We start from the raw sequence: 20241 nt of genomic DNA, 5'->3' as shown, positions 1-20241 counted from the left end.
CTCTACTTGCTTAACGAGCCAGAACAACCGCCAACTTTCTCTTTCGAACTGGGGGAAAGTTACATCGACATCACCTTGGTGACGGCCGATCTCCTTAAGTGTACAGGTAGTTGGACTGGCTGGCCTCGAGGCCAGTGTGAGTGACCATAGACTTATAACCTATGAGATCGCTTACGGTGGTGGTCCAAGACCTCCAGATTCAGGTCGCTATAACCTAAGAGGCCTAGATCAGGACAGGCTGCGGCTGCCTTTCAGGAGTTGGAATGGCGCATGGAGCGCAGGGAGGAGGTGGAATTTATAGCTGAACAATTCGGCCGGGCCATCAAGACTGGCTGCGATGCCAGTCTTGATTGCCAGATGATTGGTGGCCTCAGCTAATGGACTGACCCTTAGGTAGTGGCCAGTCCACTGATCGGAGAGTGTCTGGAGCTGTCATGACCGCTGCTTCCAGAGAACAGTCTGTTAAACGCAGGCAGAAAACGGGAAAAAAGTAGTGTTCCTCTGACCTTAGCATGCTGTGTGCAGGAGTTAGGTCTGCTAGGAGAAGATACCAGTGTCGCCCCCTAACGGGGATTATCGTATATGACGTGCGTTCTGAGGATCTACCGGCGCGCCCGTAATGAGTACATTCATATCATCAAGGAAGCCAAACTCAGTTTTGGTAAGACTCCATGCGCGAGTTGTAGCGCAACACTTGGCAGCTAGCGAAATCATGTTACCGGCCAAAAAGCCATTGCATGTGCAGTTCAGTGTTCGATGCGGTTTGTCACCAAACTTTAACATCTGTGGTTACTTACCAGGCGTTTCTGGATACTCTGGGGGTTGCTTTCCGACTTGTTGGAAGGTGGCTTTGGTGAGGGTGCTCTTAAAATCACAAAAGGATGTGAGGTCAACAGTTAAAGACCCACCAGCCTCTTGCCGGTAATCAGCAAGTTTGAAAGACTGCTTGTGGAACGGCTCTGGGAAAACATCGATATGAATTCGCTTCTAAATCAAGACCAGTATTGGCTTCATGAAAGGAGTTGGCACCGAGGATTGCATCTAAAATGCTCTTGCCGAGGTGGAAAGTGCCAACTGTAAATATGTTTTGGCAATTTTTATTAACATAGGGGCAGCATTTCCTTCTCTGTGTTGGAGTTCTGCCCTCTATGAGTTGCAATGCCATAATGTTCCCATAGCCTTGCAGGCCATGGTACGTGATTAGTTGTCTGATATATGGTTCTGTTTAAGGATGTGCACCTAGTTGTGGAAAAGTCCGTCACCAGGGAAAGCCCGCAGAGCTCCATTCTCGGACCCTTGCTGTGGAACCTGGCATTCGACGGATTTTTGGGACTGACATTTCTGGAAGGGGTCACAACCCAGGCTTTCGCCGATGACTGTCTCCTGTTAGTTCGTAGTAACTCACGACCGCAGCTGGAAGACCGAGCGCAGGCGGATTTGTCAACCGCAGAAGGCTGGATGGACATTCAAAATTTAAAGATTTCCATGCCCAAGACGAAGTTTATGTTTCTCAAGGGTGCAGACAGGCAAATTATCATACAGTCGTAATCCCCATATTAAGTATAAAGGCTGTGTAATCAGCCGAGTTCGAGTTCATAAGTACCTTGGTGTTTTGTTTGATGACAAGTTGCTGTTTAGCAACTACATTAGGCAAGTAGCGGTGGACACCATCTCTGTGATGTACAAGCTTAGGAGGATTGCTCAAAAGGTTACGGGCAATCGGGTTGTCATTTGTACATGGTGTACTGAGGTGTCTTTGAAAGTATGCAGCATCCGCTTGGGCACATTGGAAAGAAATCTAGCCCTTATTCAAAATTTAAGGAGTGTCCAGCACAGAGCCTTAATTGTATGCAATGGTGTTTTTAAAGTAACCTTCTACGAGGCTACCACTATATTGGGAAAGGCTCTCCCAATCAATTTAGTGGTGAAAGTTCAAGCGGCCATGTGGAAACTGCAAAGAGGCAGGGTGGCCGAGGTATTTGGAATGCGGTTTCAAGCCAGGCTTGTACCAGAGTGGAATGGTGATCTCAATGCACCGATTCTAAATTTCAAGCAGTTGCCCATCTCTCGCCTGTGGAGGAGGCTATAGCCTCAATGGAAGCATGGTAGCAAGAATGGCACGCCACGACTAAGGGGAGGTCCTTGTATAGATTTATACAGGATCTGGGAGGATGGTACGCCTCTCCATTGTTTTTAAGAGCAACAGGAGCCCAAGTGCTCTCAAACCATGTCAATTTAAACCAATATTTGTTTCGGTTTCGCCTGGCAGCTGATGAGCTGTGTGTCTGCAGGGAGGTCCAGTCGAAGAAACACATGTTGTTTGACTGGACCAATACATGTTGCCCAGCTCTTGGTGGGGCCAGAACTCAGGCCACCCTGGAACTTAGAGGTCAAGGGGAAAATTGGCCACTCACAAGCAACGAGCCAATGTGGCATTGTCGGATCATGTGAGAATTCCTTGATACGGTTGCTTTGTTCAACCAACATCAGTAGTTTGCCTAAGTGAAAAGACTTCTACCGTGCTGTTGTAGGAAACTAATTGAGAGATATAGCTGGCTACCAGCCAGATTAAAGCTCCAAGCGCTTAATGGTGGACAGGTACTTACTGGCATTCAGCAGCCTAGGTATGGCAGCAGATTGCTGTCTTTGATGAAATAAATTTAATTATTGATAGTCATATATGTTTTAGAAGTTGACGGGGTGCGCCCCTACCCATTTTAGTGATGTATGACAAGTGGGCAGTGGGACACGCAAGCAAGTGGTGGGTGGTGCCATGCTTATTCCGCTTACGCTTTTAGGTTAGTTCTAGGAGCTAGTTAGGACACTGGTTGCTAAACTGTATCGAGGCTCAGTAGCCGTTTGTGGCACAAACATTCAGTCTTATGCTTTAGGGTGACCAACCGAATGGGGTGGTGGCAGGAGAAATGTCAAGCAAACCAAATACTTTAATGAAGATAAAGATTATGTAATTCCAAAATTCTGTTAAGGAAAATTAGAAAATATTGAATTTCAAAATAATTTAGAAATTTTAAATACAATTTTGGAAGAACTTTGTGCGTAATTTTTCAGTGCCAGGAGCTAACGCCACTTGGTTTCAATTTCCTCGTGCAAAAATAAATAAAGTTAAAGAACAATATTGTATTGGCAATATTGCCTGGAGCAGTAAGGTGAGCATGTTTTTCCAAAAAGCTATTGACCAGAATATTGTAGTAAATAAAAATGATATGCTAAAATTTATTAATTTACTGTGTGAAAATTTAGAAGAAAGATTTCCAAAAGATGAGGTATAAGATTGGATAACCTTTTTTTGTAACAGCTTTGTCATCATGCGATTTTGGTTGTGAAATATCAGACACTGATATGGATTATCACAAACTGTGCTCCATTATGTTGTAGTACAATAAATTTTGACAATGGAGTGGTTCCAAAATTGTGTCAACATGTGATAAAAGAATGAAGCTAAGTAAGGTAAACAGTACTAACATAGAAACTATAGTGATCTTAGCAGATAAGTTAATAATAATTATTTTAATAACAAGAATTTCAATCAATTGTTTAAAATTTATATATATTTATTTATTTATATTTTAATTATCTAACTATTTAAGTGATTATTATTTTTTTTTAATCATAGAATTTATTAATAATAAACAATAGTGAGTTAATTACCTACAGTTGAAAAAAATTAAAACCAGATTATTTTTTTACAAGGTAAATCATTAAACTTTTCCAGTTTTTTTCATTCAAATGTCTTAACCACTTAATGCCGATTTTAAATGTATTTAATTTTAAAATTATAATTACAATTTTAAATTATATCTAATTCAGCTGTGGACACCACAGAGCTGTGTGTTAAGTGGTTAATAGGTATTTGTTACACAGTAATATATATTAGACTGCTTTTTGTTTATCATTTTTTTTATGTTATGCAAAAAAATGTTTAATTGCTCAACAAAGATTTTTTTATTTTTGAAGAACAGCACACAAAAAAAATACACACACAGGTCACTAAAAATTAGAGGGAACACTGCTGTCAAGTATTTTCATAAGAAAAACCTGCCAATGAATATTGTGTATCATGGCAAAAAGAAGAATCTTAAAAACAAAAACTTAAACTAAGAGAAAGTAATTGATGCTTTATATTCTGACCATATGTGATTATTATAATAAAACGAATTAATAGCTGCTGATGCGTATAACGTTTGACAGTATGTCTTTATTAGTAAATTCCTTTTTAGCATTTCTAATGATATCTAGCTATTAAAGAATAAAAAGATTGTACTTCATTAAATGTTGTAGCATTTAATTTATCTCTTTTTTTACAGGAAAGAATAGTTATTCAGAATGATGAGTGGGTTGTTGTGGTACCATTTTGGGCAGTATGGCCGTATGAAACAATGGTTTTGCCAAAAAAACATGTCCTTCGCTTTCTAGATTTGAGTGCTATACAGAAAACTGCTCTTGCTGATATTATGAAGAAAATAACCATTAAGTATGATAATTTGTTTCACGTGTCATTTCCATATTCAATGGGATGGCATGGTAAGTTATTATCTCTTTAATTTTCTCTATTTTTTTAATGTTATTATTTATATTAAGATTTTGCAGTGTTATTACAACAAAACCTTTCATAAGGAATATTTTGTTTGTGTAGATAAACTGTTTAGGGTAATCCATTACAGTTCCTATAAGCTGGAGTTGGTAATATGTGTTTAAATAGAAATGTTTCTTTTTTGTTGCCTGCACAATTTTTCAAGACTGCACATACAGCACACATTTATGTGCACGTACATTTTTTATTAACACTCAAAAGAACTCATAGGAGTTTTAGAATTTGTTACCATGTAGTAGTTAATTGTTAATTTTGATTTCATCAACACAAGATCAATATAAGTTTGTAAGGGAAATAATCAACTGATGTATTGTAGAAGAATAGTTGAAATTGTATATCGCACTTAACTACATATTATATTATATATTATATTATATTACATATTATATTATATATCATATATTCTTATTCAACAGTTCTTGTTTAATTTATACATACTAGTTAGTACTTTATTTAATATAAACTTGTTGATTTTTTATTTTGAAGCTCACAATTACATATTAATTAATTTCTTGATACTATTATAACAGGACCAGTGTAACAGTCCAGAGTAACAAATTTCTTCCAGTTAAAAAGAAAGAAAGAGAAGATAATAATGAAAAGAAAAATCCAGAAGGAACTAAAAGGGATTCTTTTCTTAGAGTAACAGATTCATTTAACATTCTGTTCTTTGTAGTTTTTAGTTTTCATCATAGTTTTAACTATATTTTGCTAATATTTTAATACCGTAGATAATAATAACAAGAAGCCTCTTGTTGATGTTAATGTGAAAGTGTTTTTCGCCAAAAAAAATCTTTCTAATATAGACATTGGTACCTCTAAAAGCTGTTGTTCAACCAGAAGGGTTACTGGACCATAATAATAACTTACACAAAAATTTAAAGTTGTGGAAAATGAAAATTATATTATGCTTTAACAATTAAAGAGACAGGTTGGGTACTGGTTCTGCAGGCCAGGGGATATAAATAGTGCCAGGGACCAGCAGAGAGAGTCACTATTTCTGCAAGATTGTATTCAGTGCACCTGTAATAACAGCGATATCAGTAAGTACGTCGTAACTACAAGTGCAGAGTATGTCATGAGTTTACCAGTGTGGACAGTGGGTGAATACAAGAAGTTGTTCAGTGAGTTATTGGTAAACTGTAAAAAATGAAAGTGACAGTATTATATTCATTCATAAAGTGTAGGGTAGTTCTTTTATAAACAGTAAAGTAATAATATTTGCAAAAATTGAATTATAGTGTTATCTAGTGTTATCTTATTAATGTAATGTTAATTTTTAGCAGTCATTAAAACATTTTTAGTAAATTAGACTGTATTGTGGTTTTTATAATTTAATTGTTAATAAATTTTGTCTTTTTATTAGAATTCCAATTTTTTATGTTATATATTATTGTCATTATTATTATTTATTTTATTTTATATGTTTCTAGAATTATAAATTGTATTTGTAAGAAATTGTCATCTTTGTTAGTCTCTCAATATCCTGAGTGAACCATGAACATGTGACAATATCTATTGTAATCAATGCTGTTCTTTATAAATAATTTTATTGAAGAATCAATATTATTAATTTCAGTTGATACTGAAGAAGTTAAAACTTGTATTAATAATATGAAGACTAAACATGCATTGTCCTCGGAAAATTACGAGGGTGATTTTGAAAGTAGCCTCCGTTGTAGCATAACATTAGTAATTGTGTTGGTGACACCACCATTGACACATTGGCATACTCTGAATAAGTGCATTTCCAGTTAGTGGGAGTCAGGTACTTTAACCTGTTTGCTTGTTATAACCTAAAAACATGAGCGCTGCAATAGAAAATCTCATGAAATACGAGGTGCATGCTGTTATAAGATTTTGGGCACATAATGTTTCGGCAGCAGACATCCATTGTCAGTTGTATACTATGTATGGCCCAAATGTTACGAGTGACTGTGTAGTGTGGCAGTAGATCTGATATTTAAAAAATGGAAGAACAAAAATCCATGAAGATGAGAAGAGAGTTGTTAGGCCTTCTGTTGTGAGTGATGATGATCTTGTCAGTGAAATTGACCAAAAAGTGCGTGAAAATTGAAGATTCACCACCTCTGAATTTTTTGAACAATTCCTGAAAATATCTCATATGGTTTTGTAAGAGATTGTCATTGATAAATTAGGCTGCTGGGAGTTCTGTGCTCGGTGAGTTCCAAAAATGCTCACAGAGATCCATTGAACCAAACAAATGGGCTCTGCCTTAGACTTACTTTCACGCTAAGTTGTGGCAGGAGAAAGATTTTTGAAGAGAATTGTGATTAGGGATGAAATTTGGGTGGTCTATGTGAACGCCAAAACAAAACAACAATCAATAGCCTGGGGCCATACCAGTTCTCCACGCAAGGCAAAGAAAACCCACCAAACTTTGTGAGTGAGGAAGGTTATATCTACAGTTTTTTGGGATGTCAATGGGGTTCTAGTTGATTTTATGGAACATGGTACGACAATTACTTCAGCAGTGTGCCATAAAACTTTGAAGAAATGTAGGCGATTCATTCAGAACAAATGTCACAGTATGCTGTCATCTTGTGGTTTTTTTTTGCATAACAACACTCATCCCCACAGTGTTTGAAGAACTCAACAACTTCGGAATCAATTCCAATGGGACATTTTTGACATCCTCCTTATAGCCTAGACTTGGCGTCGACTGATTTTCATCTCTTCACTCACCTAAAGAAATGGCTTTCATTGCAGTACTCAAATGATGATAACAAACTTCAAAATGCCATGAAAGGTTGGCTAGGTATCCAGGCAGCTGAATTTCACGAAGAAGGTTTTAAATTAGTGAAATGCTACATACAATTCAAGCATAAAAATGTTTGAATTTAAATTGTGACTATGTTGAAAAATAGTTAAAAGCTGTAATTTTACTTTGTATACAGTAAAATATTTTTATCTATGCAGGTGTTTTTATTTATAGCCAAGCGGAAGTTACTTTACGAACCACCCTTGTAATTTATGATTCACAATATTTCCCAGTTATCCAGATTCTGTTGATATTTCCCCCTTAATTTCTTGAGTTACAAAATATTAGACCATTAGTGCTTCATTTTTAAAAAAAAAAAATTGTGGAAAATCTGTTAATTGATGTAGTTGTGCTGCTAAAACTTTATTCTGCAACAAAATAAGTCATTAGCTAAATATGAAGTTTAGGATTAGGTTCTGACAAAAAAATTTCTCCTGCAATAAATTCAAAAATTATGAGGAAAGATTTTTTATTCATGACAGAAGGGATCCTTTCTTTTTGAAACAACTTCCCTCTTAAATTTTCTACACTCCCCCATGAAAATATTCCAACTACCTCTAATATATTAATATTCATTAATATATTTATATTACAATTCATTCTTTAAAAATACAATTAATTTTAATAATATTAGTAATGTACATAACATTGGCAGTCAAGCTGATCTTAAAAATATCTAACTCTGATTCTTCCTCCTGAAAACTTTGAACTACAGTAACATTAAGAGTTCTCTTATTCAATGCATGAGAAAAAACTGAAAAAGTTTAAATATTTCTGTTCAACTGTGTATGTTTTTCAGAACATGATCTGACAAACAAGAAGCCATTTCTGAGTTAGGTAATTTTGAGTTTGCTGAAGATTTTTGTGGAACTTAACATAAAAATAGGGTAATTTCAATTTTTGTTAAAAAGTGCCTTTTCAATAAAGTTAAAAGTTACTGTACTATATACACATGGAAGAAATTAATTTTGAATGCTCTGCAATTCAGTTCCTTAGTCTAAAATTGATATTAATGTAACTTTCTGCTTCTTTTGAAACTGTTCTACATATAAACTACTGTAAACTAAAATTCTTAATAAACCCAGTGTCATAATGTATGGGGATTTTTTTTAACTTTGTAGGCAGTTCTAATCTTGTAAAAAATTAATTATTAATTAAGGTTGTGGTAACAGGATTAAATGTTTCTATCTCCCAGGCAGTTAGAATTACAAGTACTTCAATTATCTATACTGACAGTACTTAAATTTAACCTAATGATAATTCGGATCATAATTTTCAGATTGCAACAGCACCATTTATTAATGAAAATATGCAATGAAATAATGATTATTTTTTTCTTTTTAAGGATAATTAATAAAAATCTAATCGATTAAAAATCAATTAGAAATTAGAATCAATTAGATGTTTGAGAACCTTATTGCTTAGAAATTAATTGGAAAAGTAATAACAAAATTAGCTTTGAAAATATTAAAAATGTTCTTAATGTTTTTCAAAAGGCCTTGTTTCTAGCTTGCCATTTAATAAAAAAGAACCGGTTTAAACAAAAACTGAAAAACATATGGTGTTGTAAATTGTAGCTATACTAAGAAATGTTCATGAAATTTTTAAATATAATTTGTCTGATTTCCAGAATTATTTGAAAAATTACAAACAAATTTATGCTAAAATAATTTGCTATGTAAAATATTATATTATGGTAAGTTATCTTATTCTAAAACTAAGTGGAGAGTTATCCAAAGTAAGTTTTGTTGATGATCAAGTATTTTGATTTCATTGGTACTTGGGAGGATAAATATCATAGCTTGCTTATTAAATGTTAAAAATAAATATTCAGCGGATAATGTTGAAATTTGTTCCATACTTTAAAAAAAAAGTTGTGGATGCTGTTTTGTTTCTGTTACAGATTTAATTAATAAATCTTTCAACAACAGAGTATTGCCCAGTTGCCATAAGGCGTTTGTTGTTATACCTCCCCTTAAGAAGGTTCAGCAGTTAATTTAGAAAATTATGGGCCAGTTTTATTATTGTCCATATTTTCTAAATTATTTGAAAAAAAATTATGAAAAATAGATTTTTTGCATTTCTTGAAAAGCACAACATAGACAAACTTAGCAAGGTTTTAGGAAAAAACATTCTACTGTCATAAATATTTTGCAGTTTTTAGAAAGGTTTTAATTTAGTAGATTACAAAAAGTTCTGTACTCATTTTTTTATGTCAGCAAAGTATTAAATTTACTTTTCCAATCTTCTTTTACTGATTAAAAACAAAGTAGTGGGATATCAAAGGAGTTGCTTACAATTGGTTTTAAGTAATACCTTAACAACCATAAATAACCACTTGAAATTTTTCATCTTTTAATAAGAAACCCTGCTTGCAAATAAATTAAGAATTTTCTCACAGTAATTGTTTTTGTATTCTTCATAATGTATTTTCAATATAGGAAATGTTTTTTTTATTTTTTAACTACCTCAGGCCACAGTTTTTTCCAGCTGGCGTTTTATATTTTGGAATGGAATCGGTCTGATTGTTTAATGTTCATACTACTGTCAGGAATTGAAAGACTTACTTTTTTCAAATTTATTTTTTATTATTTTCTGTACTTGAACAATTAATGTGAAAATTAAATATGCAGTACTGGATAATAACAATACATGCACATTAAACATGTTTTCTAATTTCTTTACTGTGAAAACCTAGATTGAAAGATATATCCTCATAACTTAATAAACTACTACTGTATTGTGACAAACATTCAGCATGATTTTGATAATAAATTGTCTAGTGACAACACCTCTTTCTGTTTTTTTTTTTTGTGTTCTGAAATATTACTCCATTTAATTATACACTTATTACTAGTGAAAAAAAGCTTAATTAATATTGTATCAAGGAACATTTATTATAGCTGGCCATAAAGTATTTGAGCCACAAATTGTTGGGTACCCCCTTCTCAGTGACATCAATCTGCTGTACACTAGGAAATTCTAAACTACTAATCCATTAATTGGAATCTAGCTAAGTTTATTTATGTGAAATATATTATTTTTTTATTAATACAGAATTTTTAATTACTTTTATTTTTATTTTGTAATTAAATGTGTATTTGTAGATGAATAAATAAAAATTATTTAATATTTCATTCTACTCATTTATTTTTTCATTTTTACTGTTAATTTTTTATTTTTAATTAATGTTTATTCTTAATTAAAGCTTGTTTAATATGTCTTTACTAATATGTTTATTACAGGTGCTCCAACTGGCAGTAAACTTAAAGAAGATATGAAACATTGGGTTTTTCATGGAATTTACTTTCCTCCATTATTACGATCTGCAACTGTTAAAAAATTCATGGTTGGGTAAGCATTTTTGGACAATTTTTATTTTTTTCTTCTTTAGGTTGTTAATCCATTTGCATTGACTAGAGTAATTTGTGAACTTGTGTGAGCCTTCTTCATTTTGACGAATCTCACTCACTGCTATTATATGCACATATAATCTGTCAAATCTACCTCACATGTTTTTTAATGATTATTATATTCTGATTCAGAGCCTCATGAATAATTCAATGAATATAACAGTAGAGATTTAGCATTTAGCATGACAATACTAAATGGAATTATAGGTTATGTTAATAATGATTGAGTGTGGCAAAATAATGATTATATTGTAAAAATATTTACTGATAATATGGGATGAGTGAAGGTGTTTTGAATGACATTGTTGCTTGAAAGTTAATTAATAATTTTGAGTTCAATTTCTAACAACAATTTTCCATTATAGCTCAGCTGTTGAATTATAGTTTGAAAAAAAAAACAGAAATGTCCATTTTTTCCTGATGAGATGTTTAAAATTTTATTTTATAAACAATCACTTCCTAACACTAATAGTTACTGAACTATTGAAAAATTAGAATGACCAGCATTTTAAATTTACAAACATAAAATTACTATATTAATTTATCCTGTAGAGAATATTAGCAATATTAGCACTGTACAATATTGGCAAAAGATATGCCAATATTCATAAAAATAGTTAAATCTATTTTAGAGGTATAAATTTATATTTTAAAAATTCAAAATAGTTGTCAGATGGATAAAAATATATTTTTGGGCCTAGGAACTTCTTGTATGATTTTAGCAACACACTACTTAAATATTAATGATATTTTATTTATACTGTAAATAGATTATGTTGAAAATGAGTAGAGAGCATAAAACCCTTAAAACAAAAAAAAAGACAAATATTGAATATTGAGAACATTTAGTTCCAAGAAAAAACTTGTCTTCAGTCATTTGACTGGTTTGATGCAGCTCTCCAAGATTCCCTATCTAGTGCTAGTCGTTTCATTTCAGTATACCCTTTACATCCTACATCCCTAACAATTTGTTTTACATATTCCAAACGTGGCCTGCCTACACAATTTTTCCCTTCTACCAGTCCTTCCAATATTAAAGCGACTATTCCAGGATGCCTTAGTATGTGGCCTATAAGTCTGTCTCTTCTTTTAACTATATTTTTCCAAATGCTTCTTTCTTCATCTATTTGCCGCAATACCTCTTCATTTGTTACTTTATCCACCCGTCTGATTTTTAACATTCTCCTATAGCACCGCATTTCAAAAGCTTCTAATCTTTTCTTCTCAGATACTCCGATTGTCCAAGTTTCACTTCCATATAAAGCGACACTCCAAATATACACTTTCAAAAATCTTTTCCTGACATTTAAATTAATTTTTGATGTAAACAAATTATATTTCTTACTGAAGGCTCGTTTAGCTTGTGCTAGTCGGCATTTTATATTGCTCCTGCTTCGCCATCTTTAGTAATTCTACTTCCCAAATAACAAAATTCTTCTACCTCCATAATCTTTTCTCCTCCTATTTTCACATTCAGCGGTCCATCTTTGTTATTTCTACTACATTTCATTACTTTTGTTTTGTTCTTGTTTATTTTCATGCGATAGTTCTTGCATAGGACTTCATCTATGCCGTTTATTGTTTCTTCTAAATTCTTTTTACTCTCGGCTAGAATTACTATATGATCAGCAAATCGTAGCATCTTTATCTTTTCACCTTGTATTGTTACTCCGAATCTAAATTGTTCTTTAACATCATTAACTGCTAGTTCCATGTAAAGATTAAAAAGTAAAGGTGATAGGGAACATCCTTGTCGGACTCCATTTCTTATTACGGCTTCTTTCTTATGTTCTTCAACTGTTACTGTTGCTGTTTGGTTCCTGTCCATGTTAGCAATTGTTCTTCTATCTCTGTATTTGAACCCTAATTTTTTTAAAATGCTGAACATTTTATTCCAGTCTACGTTATCGAATGCCTTTTCTAGGTCTATAAACGCCAAGTATGTCGGTTTGTTTTTCTTTAATCTTCCTTCTACTATTAATCTGAGGCCTAAAATTGCTTCCCTTGTCCCTATACTTTTCCTGAAACCAAATCGGTCTTCTCCTAACACTTCTTCCACTCTCCTCTCAATTCTTCTGTATAGAATTCTAGTTAAGATTTTTGATGCACGACTAGTTAAAATAATTGTTCTGTATTCTTCACATTTATCTGCCCCTGCTTTCTTTGGTATCATGACTATAACACTTTTTTTGAAGTCTGACGGAAATTCCCCTTTTTCATAAATTATATTTATATTTATATATATATTAATATATATTTATATAAAAAATAAATAGATTCATGACCGAATAAAACTGTACACAAATAACTTATTTTTACCACTTTTTTATTAACTCACTCTTGGACTACGTATGTGAGATTCACGGGACAGAACCTTTCAGTCAAATTTTAAAGCACTTACGGTTAACCGTTCGCTCTGAAATTTTGCTTACAAGTTTGCTCCTGATAACACATTTTAGCAACATTATCAAGTTGCTTAAATGCCCCTAATTTGCTAAATTGTAAAGTGAAAAAAATGCCCCTTTAGCTTAAGCAATCTTGTTTACATGCATATTTTCTTAGTGACAGAAATTTTAAGTGAGATATATATATTAGGGTATACAATTGCTACTAGAAATTCTGTACAGTAGCGACCAAAGTTATCGGAAAGTTTAGTATTTGAAAATCATAGATATCTCACATGGTCAGTCCTAGTGCTCTGAACTGTTTTCAACCCTCTCAATAATTCTTCATCTGATCCCAGTAGTACTCATCAGATGATAATTTTTGCAAGTGCCCCTGGAACACCGTTCGGAAATTGTGGAGGGGGAGCAATGGGTACCACCATAATATCTCTGCAACTACTCATCGAATTTTCACTATTCAATTGGTGTATATATTAGCAGTTCGAGCGCTAACTGCTTAATGCATCAGGTACACTCTTGACAAAAGGATCTTCATTATCTGGAAATTAAATCATTTAGCCCTATGTTTTGATTGCACTTGCTCACTGTAAAATGTACAGATTCAATATTTCACTAAATACACCCAATCCTGTGCCCCTAGCACAGTTATAAAGTATAAACTTATGAAGACTAAAAAGTAGAAAATAAAAAATACATTAAAAAAAACTTTTTAAAAAGCAGTCTTAAATTAAATGCACTAAAAGTTCAAAAATAATTTTAGAACGGTATCTCAGAATGGATTTGACAACAAGCTTTGATTGTGATAAGTAAGATTATGTGAAAGTCTTTCGCATAATCTATATGGATGATTGCTGCCACTGCATCAATTGTTGCTTTTTTACAGCATTAATTTATAGTATCTGAGTCTCATGTCTGGCCACAGTGTGGTTAAGTAGTGACTCCTTCATTTTGGTAGTGATGCAAAACTGTTTATGTTGCAATAAGACATTTTTCTTTGTGTTCGTCTGGAAAACGTTTTGCCATCAATCTAATATACAACTTTCTTTAACCCAGGTTTTCCATTAAAATTTCATAAATCACTCGCTGAATGTGAAATGTTTGGAAATTCATTTAATAATTGTGAAACTGTAACCCCATCAGCTTTCATGAAGTTAATCATTCTTTTTTTAACAAATCATTTGTGATCACAGACAGATCACTGCTACAATTTTCTTCATGCATATTCATTCTGCCTTCTTGAAAAAACATATTTTTTTAACTTAACATTTTTTTTTTTTTTGAGTTCATCACCAGGGGAATCAGTTTTAATGATCTTTAGCGACATCCATTTAAGAATATTGATTTATAGCAGACGATTTTTATAATTTGATCAATCAAGTAACTTTAATGTGTTGGCAGTAATGTACAGTAGTGTGCAAATTAATCCAAACACAGATGTTGTTATTTAATAAAATATAACCTTATTTTTTAAAGAAATAATATCTGTACAATTTATGAATATCTAGTAATTAATATGTCCTTTATTCTTAATCAGTTTATTTTTGAGTCATTTTTTGATTATTGATCAAAGGTTTTCAATTGGTTTTAAGTGTGGGCAATTGCCTGGCCACAAGAGTACTTTGTTTTGTTCTTCAAAAACCTTTTCCACTTTTTTGGCAATATGACATGGCATGGCACAAAATCTTGTTGGAACTCTCTGTTGCTTTGGGGGAATTTGTTACAACAACCCCTTTCCTTCAGAATCTTGATATATTCATCACTTTTCAACGTACCATTTACTGAAATTAATGAAAAAGGGCCATCAGATGTGAAACAACCCTAAAAAAATTTCTTACATAAAAACATGACAACAAAAAACATAACATTTTTCCAGTCTTCTTTGGTCTAGTTAGCAGTGCTTTGGCCCACAAGAGCTTTTTTCCCCATTAGTGGTATTAAAAGCTGTTTTTTAGCTGGCCAATGAGCTTTCCATCCAGCTGCAAGAAGTTGGCATCATGTATAACTTGTTACACTGGCTGCTTAAGTCCTCAGCAGATAATTTTGGCTCAAGTTTATTTTTTCTCGCTAATAGCTGATCCTGTGTAGGAGTAGTTTTACGGCCACATTTGCCTTTCCTTTGAGGTGTAAGGGAACCAGTTTTTTTAAATTGTTTTAAAATAGCACTTAATGTCCCTAGCAGAAGTTGTTTATCATTATGTTATACTGATATGTTCAGAAAGAGCTACAATTTTTGAACATTTTCTTAGAGCATATGTTCATTATTATAATACATTCAAAACACAGAACAAAAAATAGGAATAGGAAAATATTACTTTGTAATAAAAAATGAAATAAATTTTCATAAAACATATAACATGAAAATTGCTAAATAACCAAAGACATAGAGAACTTAAAGAATGAGTATGATCAAGCAGTGTAGCCACAACATAGAAATAAACAAAAAATTCCCTGTGTACAGATTAATTTGCACACCATTGTAGATGAGCCAGCATTTAACATAAATAGTGAGGTGAAAAAACACTTAGATACTGTTAACAGTATCAGTAATATTTAATTGTATCATTTTAGTATTTAAAGTAAGATATTAATTAAGGTACATAAAAAAATACACATCATTGATAAAAGATAAAATAAAATTCTTAAGGAGGAGATTTTATCCTTGAAATTCTAGATGCAAGTTATAATTCAACAAACTAAATGCAGTGCTATATAAATTACTAATATCGAAAAAACTGAAAATTAAAATATACCTGATTTAATTTTAGCAATAAGCAGAATAATTGGAGTGATTTATTCACACCAAATAATCAAGATATTGAAAATTAGACTGCAAGTATGTAATAAATATATATCATTTGACCCACCTATTATTTTAGTTTAAAATTCTAAAAAAAAGAGTTAAATTAGGTTAATAGGAGCTAAAAAATTATATATCTTTTAAATAAACTGCTCTAATGATAATTTTTTTTTGTCTTCAGTCATTTGACTGGTTTCATGTTGGTATGTTCCAAACATTGCTTGCCTGCACAATTTTTCCTTTCTACCAGTCCCTCCAATATAAATGCGACTATTCCAGGATGCCTTAAGATGTGGGCTATAAGTCTGTCTGTTCTTTTAACTGGATCGGAACAGGCTGCGGTACGAGTACGCAGCTGCCTTAACAGGGGTTGGAATGGCGCATTGAGCACAGTGAGGAGGTGGAATTGATGGCTGAGCAATTCGGCCAGGCATCAAGACTGGTTGCGATAGGGTCATACAGCAGCTCTTGAAGTCATGTTACTGGCCAAATCCATTGCACATGCTGTCCAGTGTTTGGTGCAAGTTTGGTGGTCAGGACCACACATTAACATCTGTGGCGACTTACCAGGCGTTCCTGGATACTCTGTTTCCAGATGCTCTTGAGTGTGAAGCAAAAGTTGGCGTCAGGGCGGGTGAGACACCATTAACCCACCGGGTTGGTCTAGTGGTGAACGTATCTTCCCAAATCAGCTGATTTGGAAGTCGAGAGTTTCCAGCATTCAAGTCCTAGTTATTTTTACACGGATTTGAATACTAGATCGTGGATACTGGTGTTCTTTGGTGGTTGGGTTTCAATTAACCACACATCTCAGGAATGGTCGAACTGAGACTGTACAAGACTACACTTCATTTACACTCATACATATCATTCTATGAAGTATTATCTGAAAGGTAATTATCCGACTACACAGGAAAAAGAAAGAGTGAGACATCATTCTTTGGCATGCGGACTGTGGATCCCGTGGATATAGACTGAGTGGTTTCTTGAATGGCACTGAGAAAGGCACCGAGTATTGATCAACTTGACCCGGATATCTTGTGGCATCTGCTGCCTGTCATAAGAAAGACGCTTGGCACGCTGTTCTCAAGGTGCCTTAGCTGGGGTTGCTTTCTGACTTGTTGGAAGGTGGCTTTGGTGAGGATGCTCTTAAAACCAAGAAAGGATCCGAGTGAGGTCGGCAGTTATTGGCCATCAGCCTCTTGCTGGCTATCAGCAAGTTGCTAGAGAGGCTGGCTGTGGAACGGCTCTGGGAATGCATCAATATGAACTGTTTTCTAGATCATGGCTTCATGAAAGGGATTGGCACCAAGGATTGCATCTTAATTGCTCTTGTTGAGGTAGAAAGTGCCGACTGTAATTATGTTTTGGCAGTTTTTATAGACATAGGGGCAGCATTTTCTTCCTTATGTTTGAGTTCTGTCCTCTATAAATTGGAACACCGCAATGTTCCTATAACCCTGCAGCCGTATTGCATGACTATTTGTCTAACTGTACAGCTATGTTTAGAGATGCGCACCTGGCTGTGTAAAAGTCTGTCACCAATGGAAGCCCGCAGGGTTCCGTTCTTGGTCCCCTGCTGTGGAACTTGGTATTTGATGGATTTCTGGAACTGACATTACCAGAAGAGGTCACGGTCCAGACTTTTGCCAATCACTGTCTCCTGTTAGTGCATGGTAATTCTCAACCGCAACTAGAAGATTGGGCTCAGGCAGCTTTGTCAACCGCGGAGAGCTGGATGGACATGCAAAATTTAAAGATTTCTGTGCCCAAGATGAAGTTTATGCTTCTCAAGGCTCAAGGGTGCAGGCAAATTATCATACATTCGTAACCCCCACATTAAGTATAAAGGCTGTGTGATCAGCCAAGCTAAAGTTCATAAGTACCTAGGTGTTTTGTTTGATGAGAAGTTGCTGTTTAGCAACCTTATTAGGCAAGTAGTGGTAAACGCCATGTCTGTGAAGCACAAAGAGGATTGCTCAGAAGGATTAAGGGCTGTCGGACCATCATTTGTACATGGTGTACTGAGGTGTCTTCGAAATTATGGCCTCTTATGCTGCATCCATTTGGGCGCATAGGTTGGACAGAAATAGAGCACTTATTCAGAATTTAAGTAGTGCCCAGTGCATTAAATTCCAGTGGTTGTTAAGCCTGGTTGTCCTTAAAACAATCTCCTATGAGGCTACCACTGTACTGGGAAAGGCTCTCCCAATTGATTTAGTGGTGAAAGTTTAGGCAGTCATATGAAAGTTGCGAAGAGGCAGGGAGGCCGAGGTATTTGGGATGCGGTTTTAAGCCGAGCCTGTACCAGAGCAGAACGGTGATCAAAATGCACCAGTTCTAAATTTTGTTCAGTTGCCCACCTCACGCCTGCGAAGGAGGTTTTACAGCCTCGTGATGGCTGCATGGCAGCAAGAATGGCTCACTACAACTAAGGGAAGGTCCATCCTTGTATACATTTATACAGGACTTGGGGGGGATGGTATGTCTCTCCTTCGTTTTTAAGGGCAACAGGTGCCTAGTTTCTCTCTAACCATGCAAACTTGAACCAATATTTATTACAGTTCCACCTGGTTGCTAATGAGTGGTGTGTCTGTGGGGAGGTCCAGTCGAACGAACATATGATGTTCAACTGCCCAGCTCTGCACCCTGGAGCGTAAAGATCAAGGAGAAAATTGGCCACTCATAGCGGCGAGTCAATGTGGCGTGAGCTGCATTGTCAGATCTTGTGGGTGTTCGTTGATGCCATTGCTTTGTTCAACCGACATCAATAGTTTATTTAAGGAAAAGACTCCTCCCTTACTGCTATGGAAAGCTACCCAAGAGTTATAGCTGGCCATCAGACAATTAAGCTCCAAGCACTTTAATATTGGTGGACAGGTACTTGCTGGCATTCAGCAACCTAGGCATGGCACAAATTGCTATCTTGACAAGATGAATTTAATTTATTGAATGCCATATTTATTTTAGTAGTAAAATATTTATGTGCCTACCCATTTTAGAATACATTACAAGCTACACTTCAAACATATACTTTCAAAAATGTTTTCCTGACGTTGAAATTAATTTTTGATGTAAGCAAATTATATTTCTGACTGAAAGCTCATTTCAAAAAAGAATGTCTACTATATGTAAGTAACTATAAGTCATCTGAAAGGAATATTGCTTTTTTGACAATGTAGTTTTAATGCTTATTCTTTTACTAAGGTTCAAAAGAATCTTTAAAGTTCTGGAAGAATACTAAAATTGTTTAAAGGTTATTGTAGAGAAAAAAATTAATATTCAGTATAAGTGATGAATGAAGACATATTTTAATTGTATGTGTAAAATTGAGTTAATAAGGGGGTAGTCTGTTTAAAGGGGTAGATCCCCTGAAGTAATATCTTATAGTGGTTCCGCAGGTTAAACAGAAAACAGAAAGATAGTATGTGTGCTTATTTGGAATATCCATCTCTGAGTTGGGTCTGTTTTTCCAGACTTATGGGATAAGATATTTAAAGCTAGCAATGTAATCAGTTTATTATATTCTAAATAAATTAAGTGTAAGCGTAATTGACTGATGTTTAATTATGATACTTAATGCAATGTTAGAATCTGTTTTATTTTAATTTGTCATGTAAATCACAAAGAGACACAAGGAGTTACTTGCGTCTTTCATGCATGATACATCATGAAAAAATATAAAATTATCTTTTAAATATTACCATTCAATTGTAGGCGTTCTGTGAGTTATACATTTAAATTTAACTCCAGTTTAAGTTGCAATTATATTGTATTGAATGCATGTGTTGTTACTCCATTTGGTAATGGAGTAACAAATGCATTTGTAATGCTTTGGTAATTTTGTTCGATTTACGGGATTAGATAGCTGATATACCTTCAGAGAGACCAGTTTTTTCCAGTTAAAAATTTAAATAATTTTTGTCTATTTTCTGCCTTTTTAGGTATGAGATGCTTGCTCAGAGTCAACGAGATCTGTCCGCTGAAAAAGCAGCTGCTATTTTACGTAATCTACCCGATGTTCATCATTCAAGAAGATAACTCCTTGCTTTCACTGAAAAGACTTGTAGTTACACATTGCAGATTTATGATATAATAAATATATTATAAATGTGTAATGATGTACACACTAATGATATATTACACTATATATATATAGTGTAATATATTTTATATTTATACATATATATTTATATATGTGTTAATAAATAAATATCATATATATCTGATTG

General features: G+C 33.9%; 1 protein-coding gene across 1 annotated transcript; it reads left to right on the top strand.

The window, feature by feature from the left end:
* Positions 1–3349: 3349 nt before the first annotated feature.
* On the top strand, positions 3350–20050 carry LOC142330957 (galactose-1-phosphate uridylyltransferase-like). Its single transcript, XM_075376422.1, has 4 exons — positions 3350–3468; positions 4326–4542; positions 10640–10748; positions 19954–20050. The coding sequence occupies exons 1-4, from the start codon at positions 3454–3456 to the stop codon at positions 20048–20050; spliced, it is 438 nt and encodes a 145-aa protein (XP_075232537.1). The 5' UTR covers positions 3350–3453.
* Positions 20051–20241: the final 191 nt, after the last annotated feature.

Source organism: Lycorma delicatula, chromosome 10 (genome assembly GCF_047948215.1).
Source record: "Lycorma delicatula isolate Av1 chromosome 10, ASM4794821v1, whole genome shotgun sequence".
Taxonomy (NCBI): domain Eukaryota; kingdom Metazoa; phylum Arthropoda; class Insecta; order Hemiptera; family Fulgoridae; genus Lycorma; species Lycorma delicatula.
Note: the sequence above shows the minus strand (reverse complement) of the source record. Positions and strands in the feature narration are given on the sequence as shown.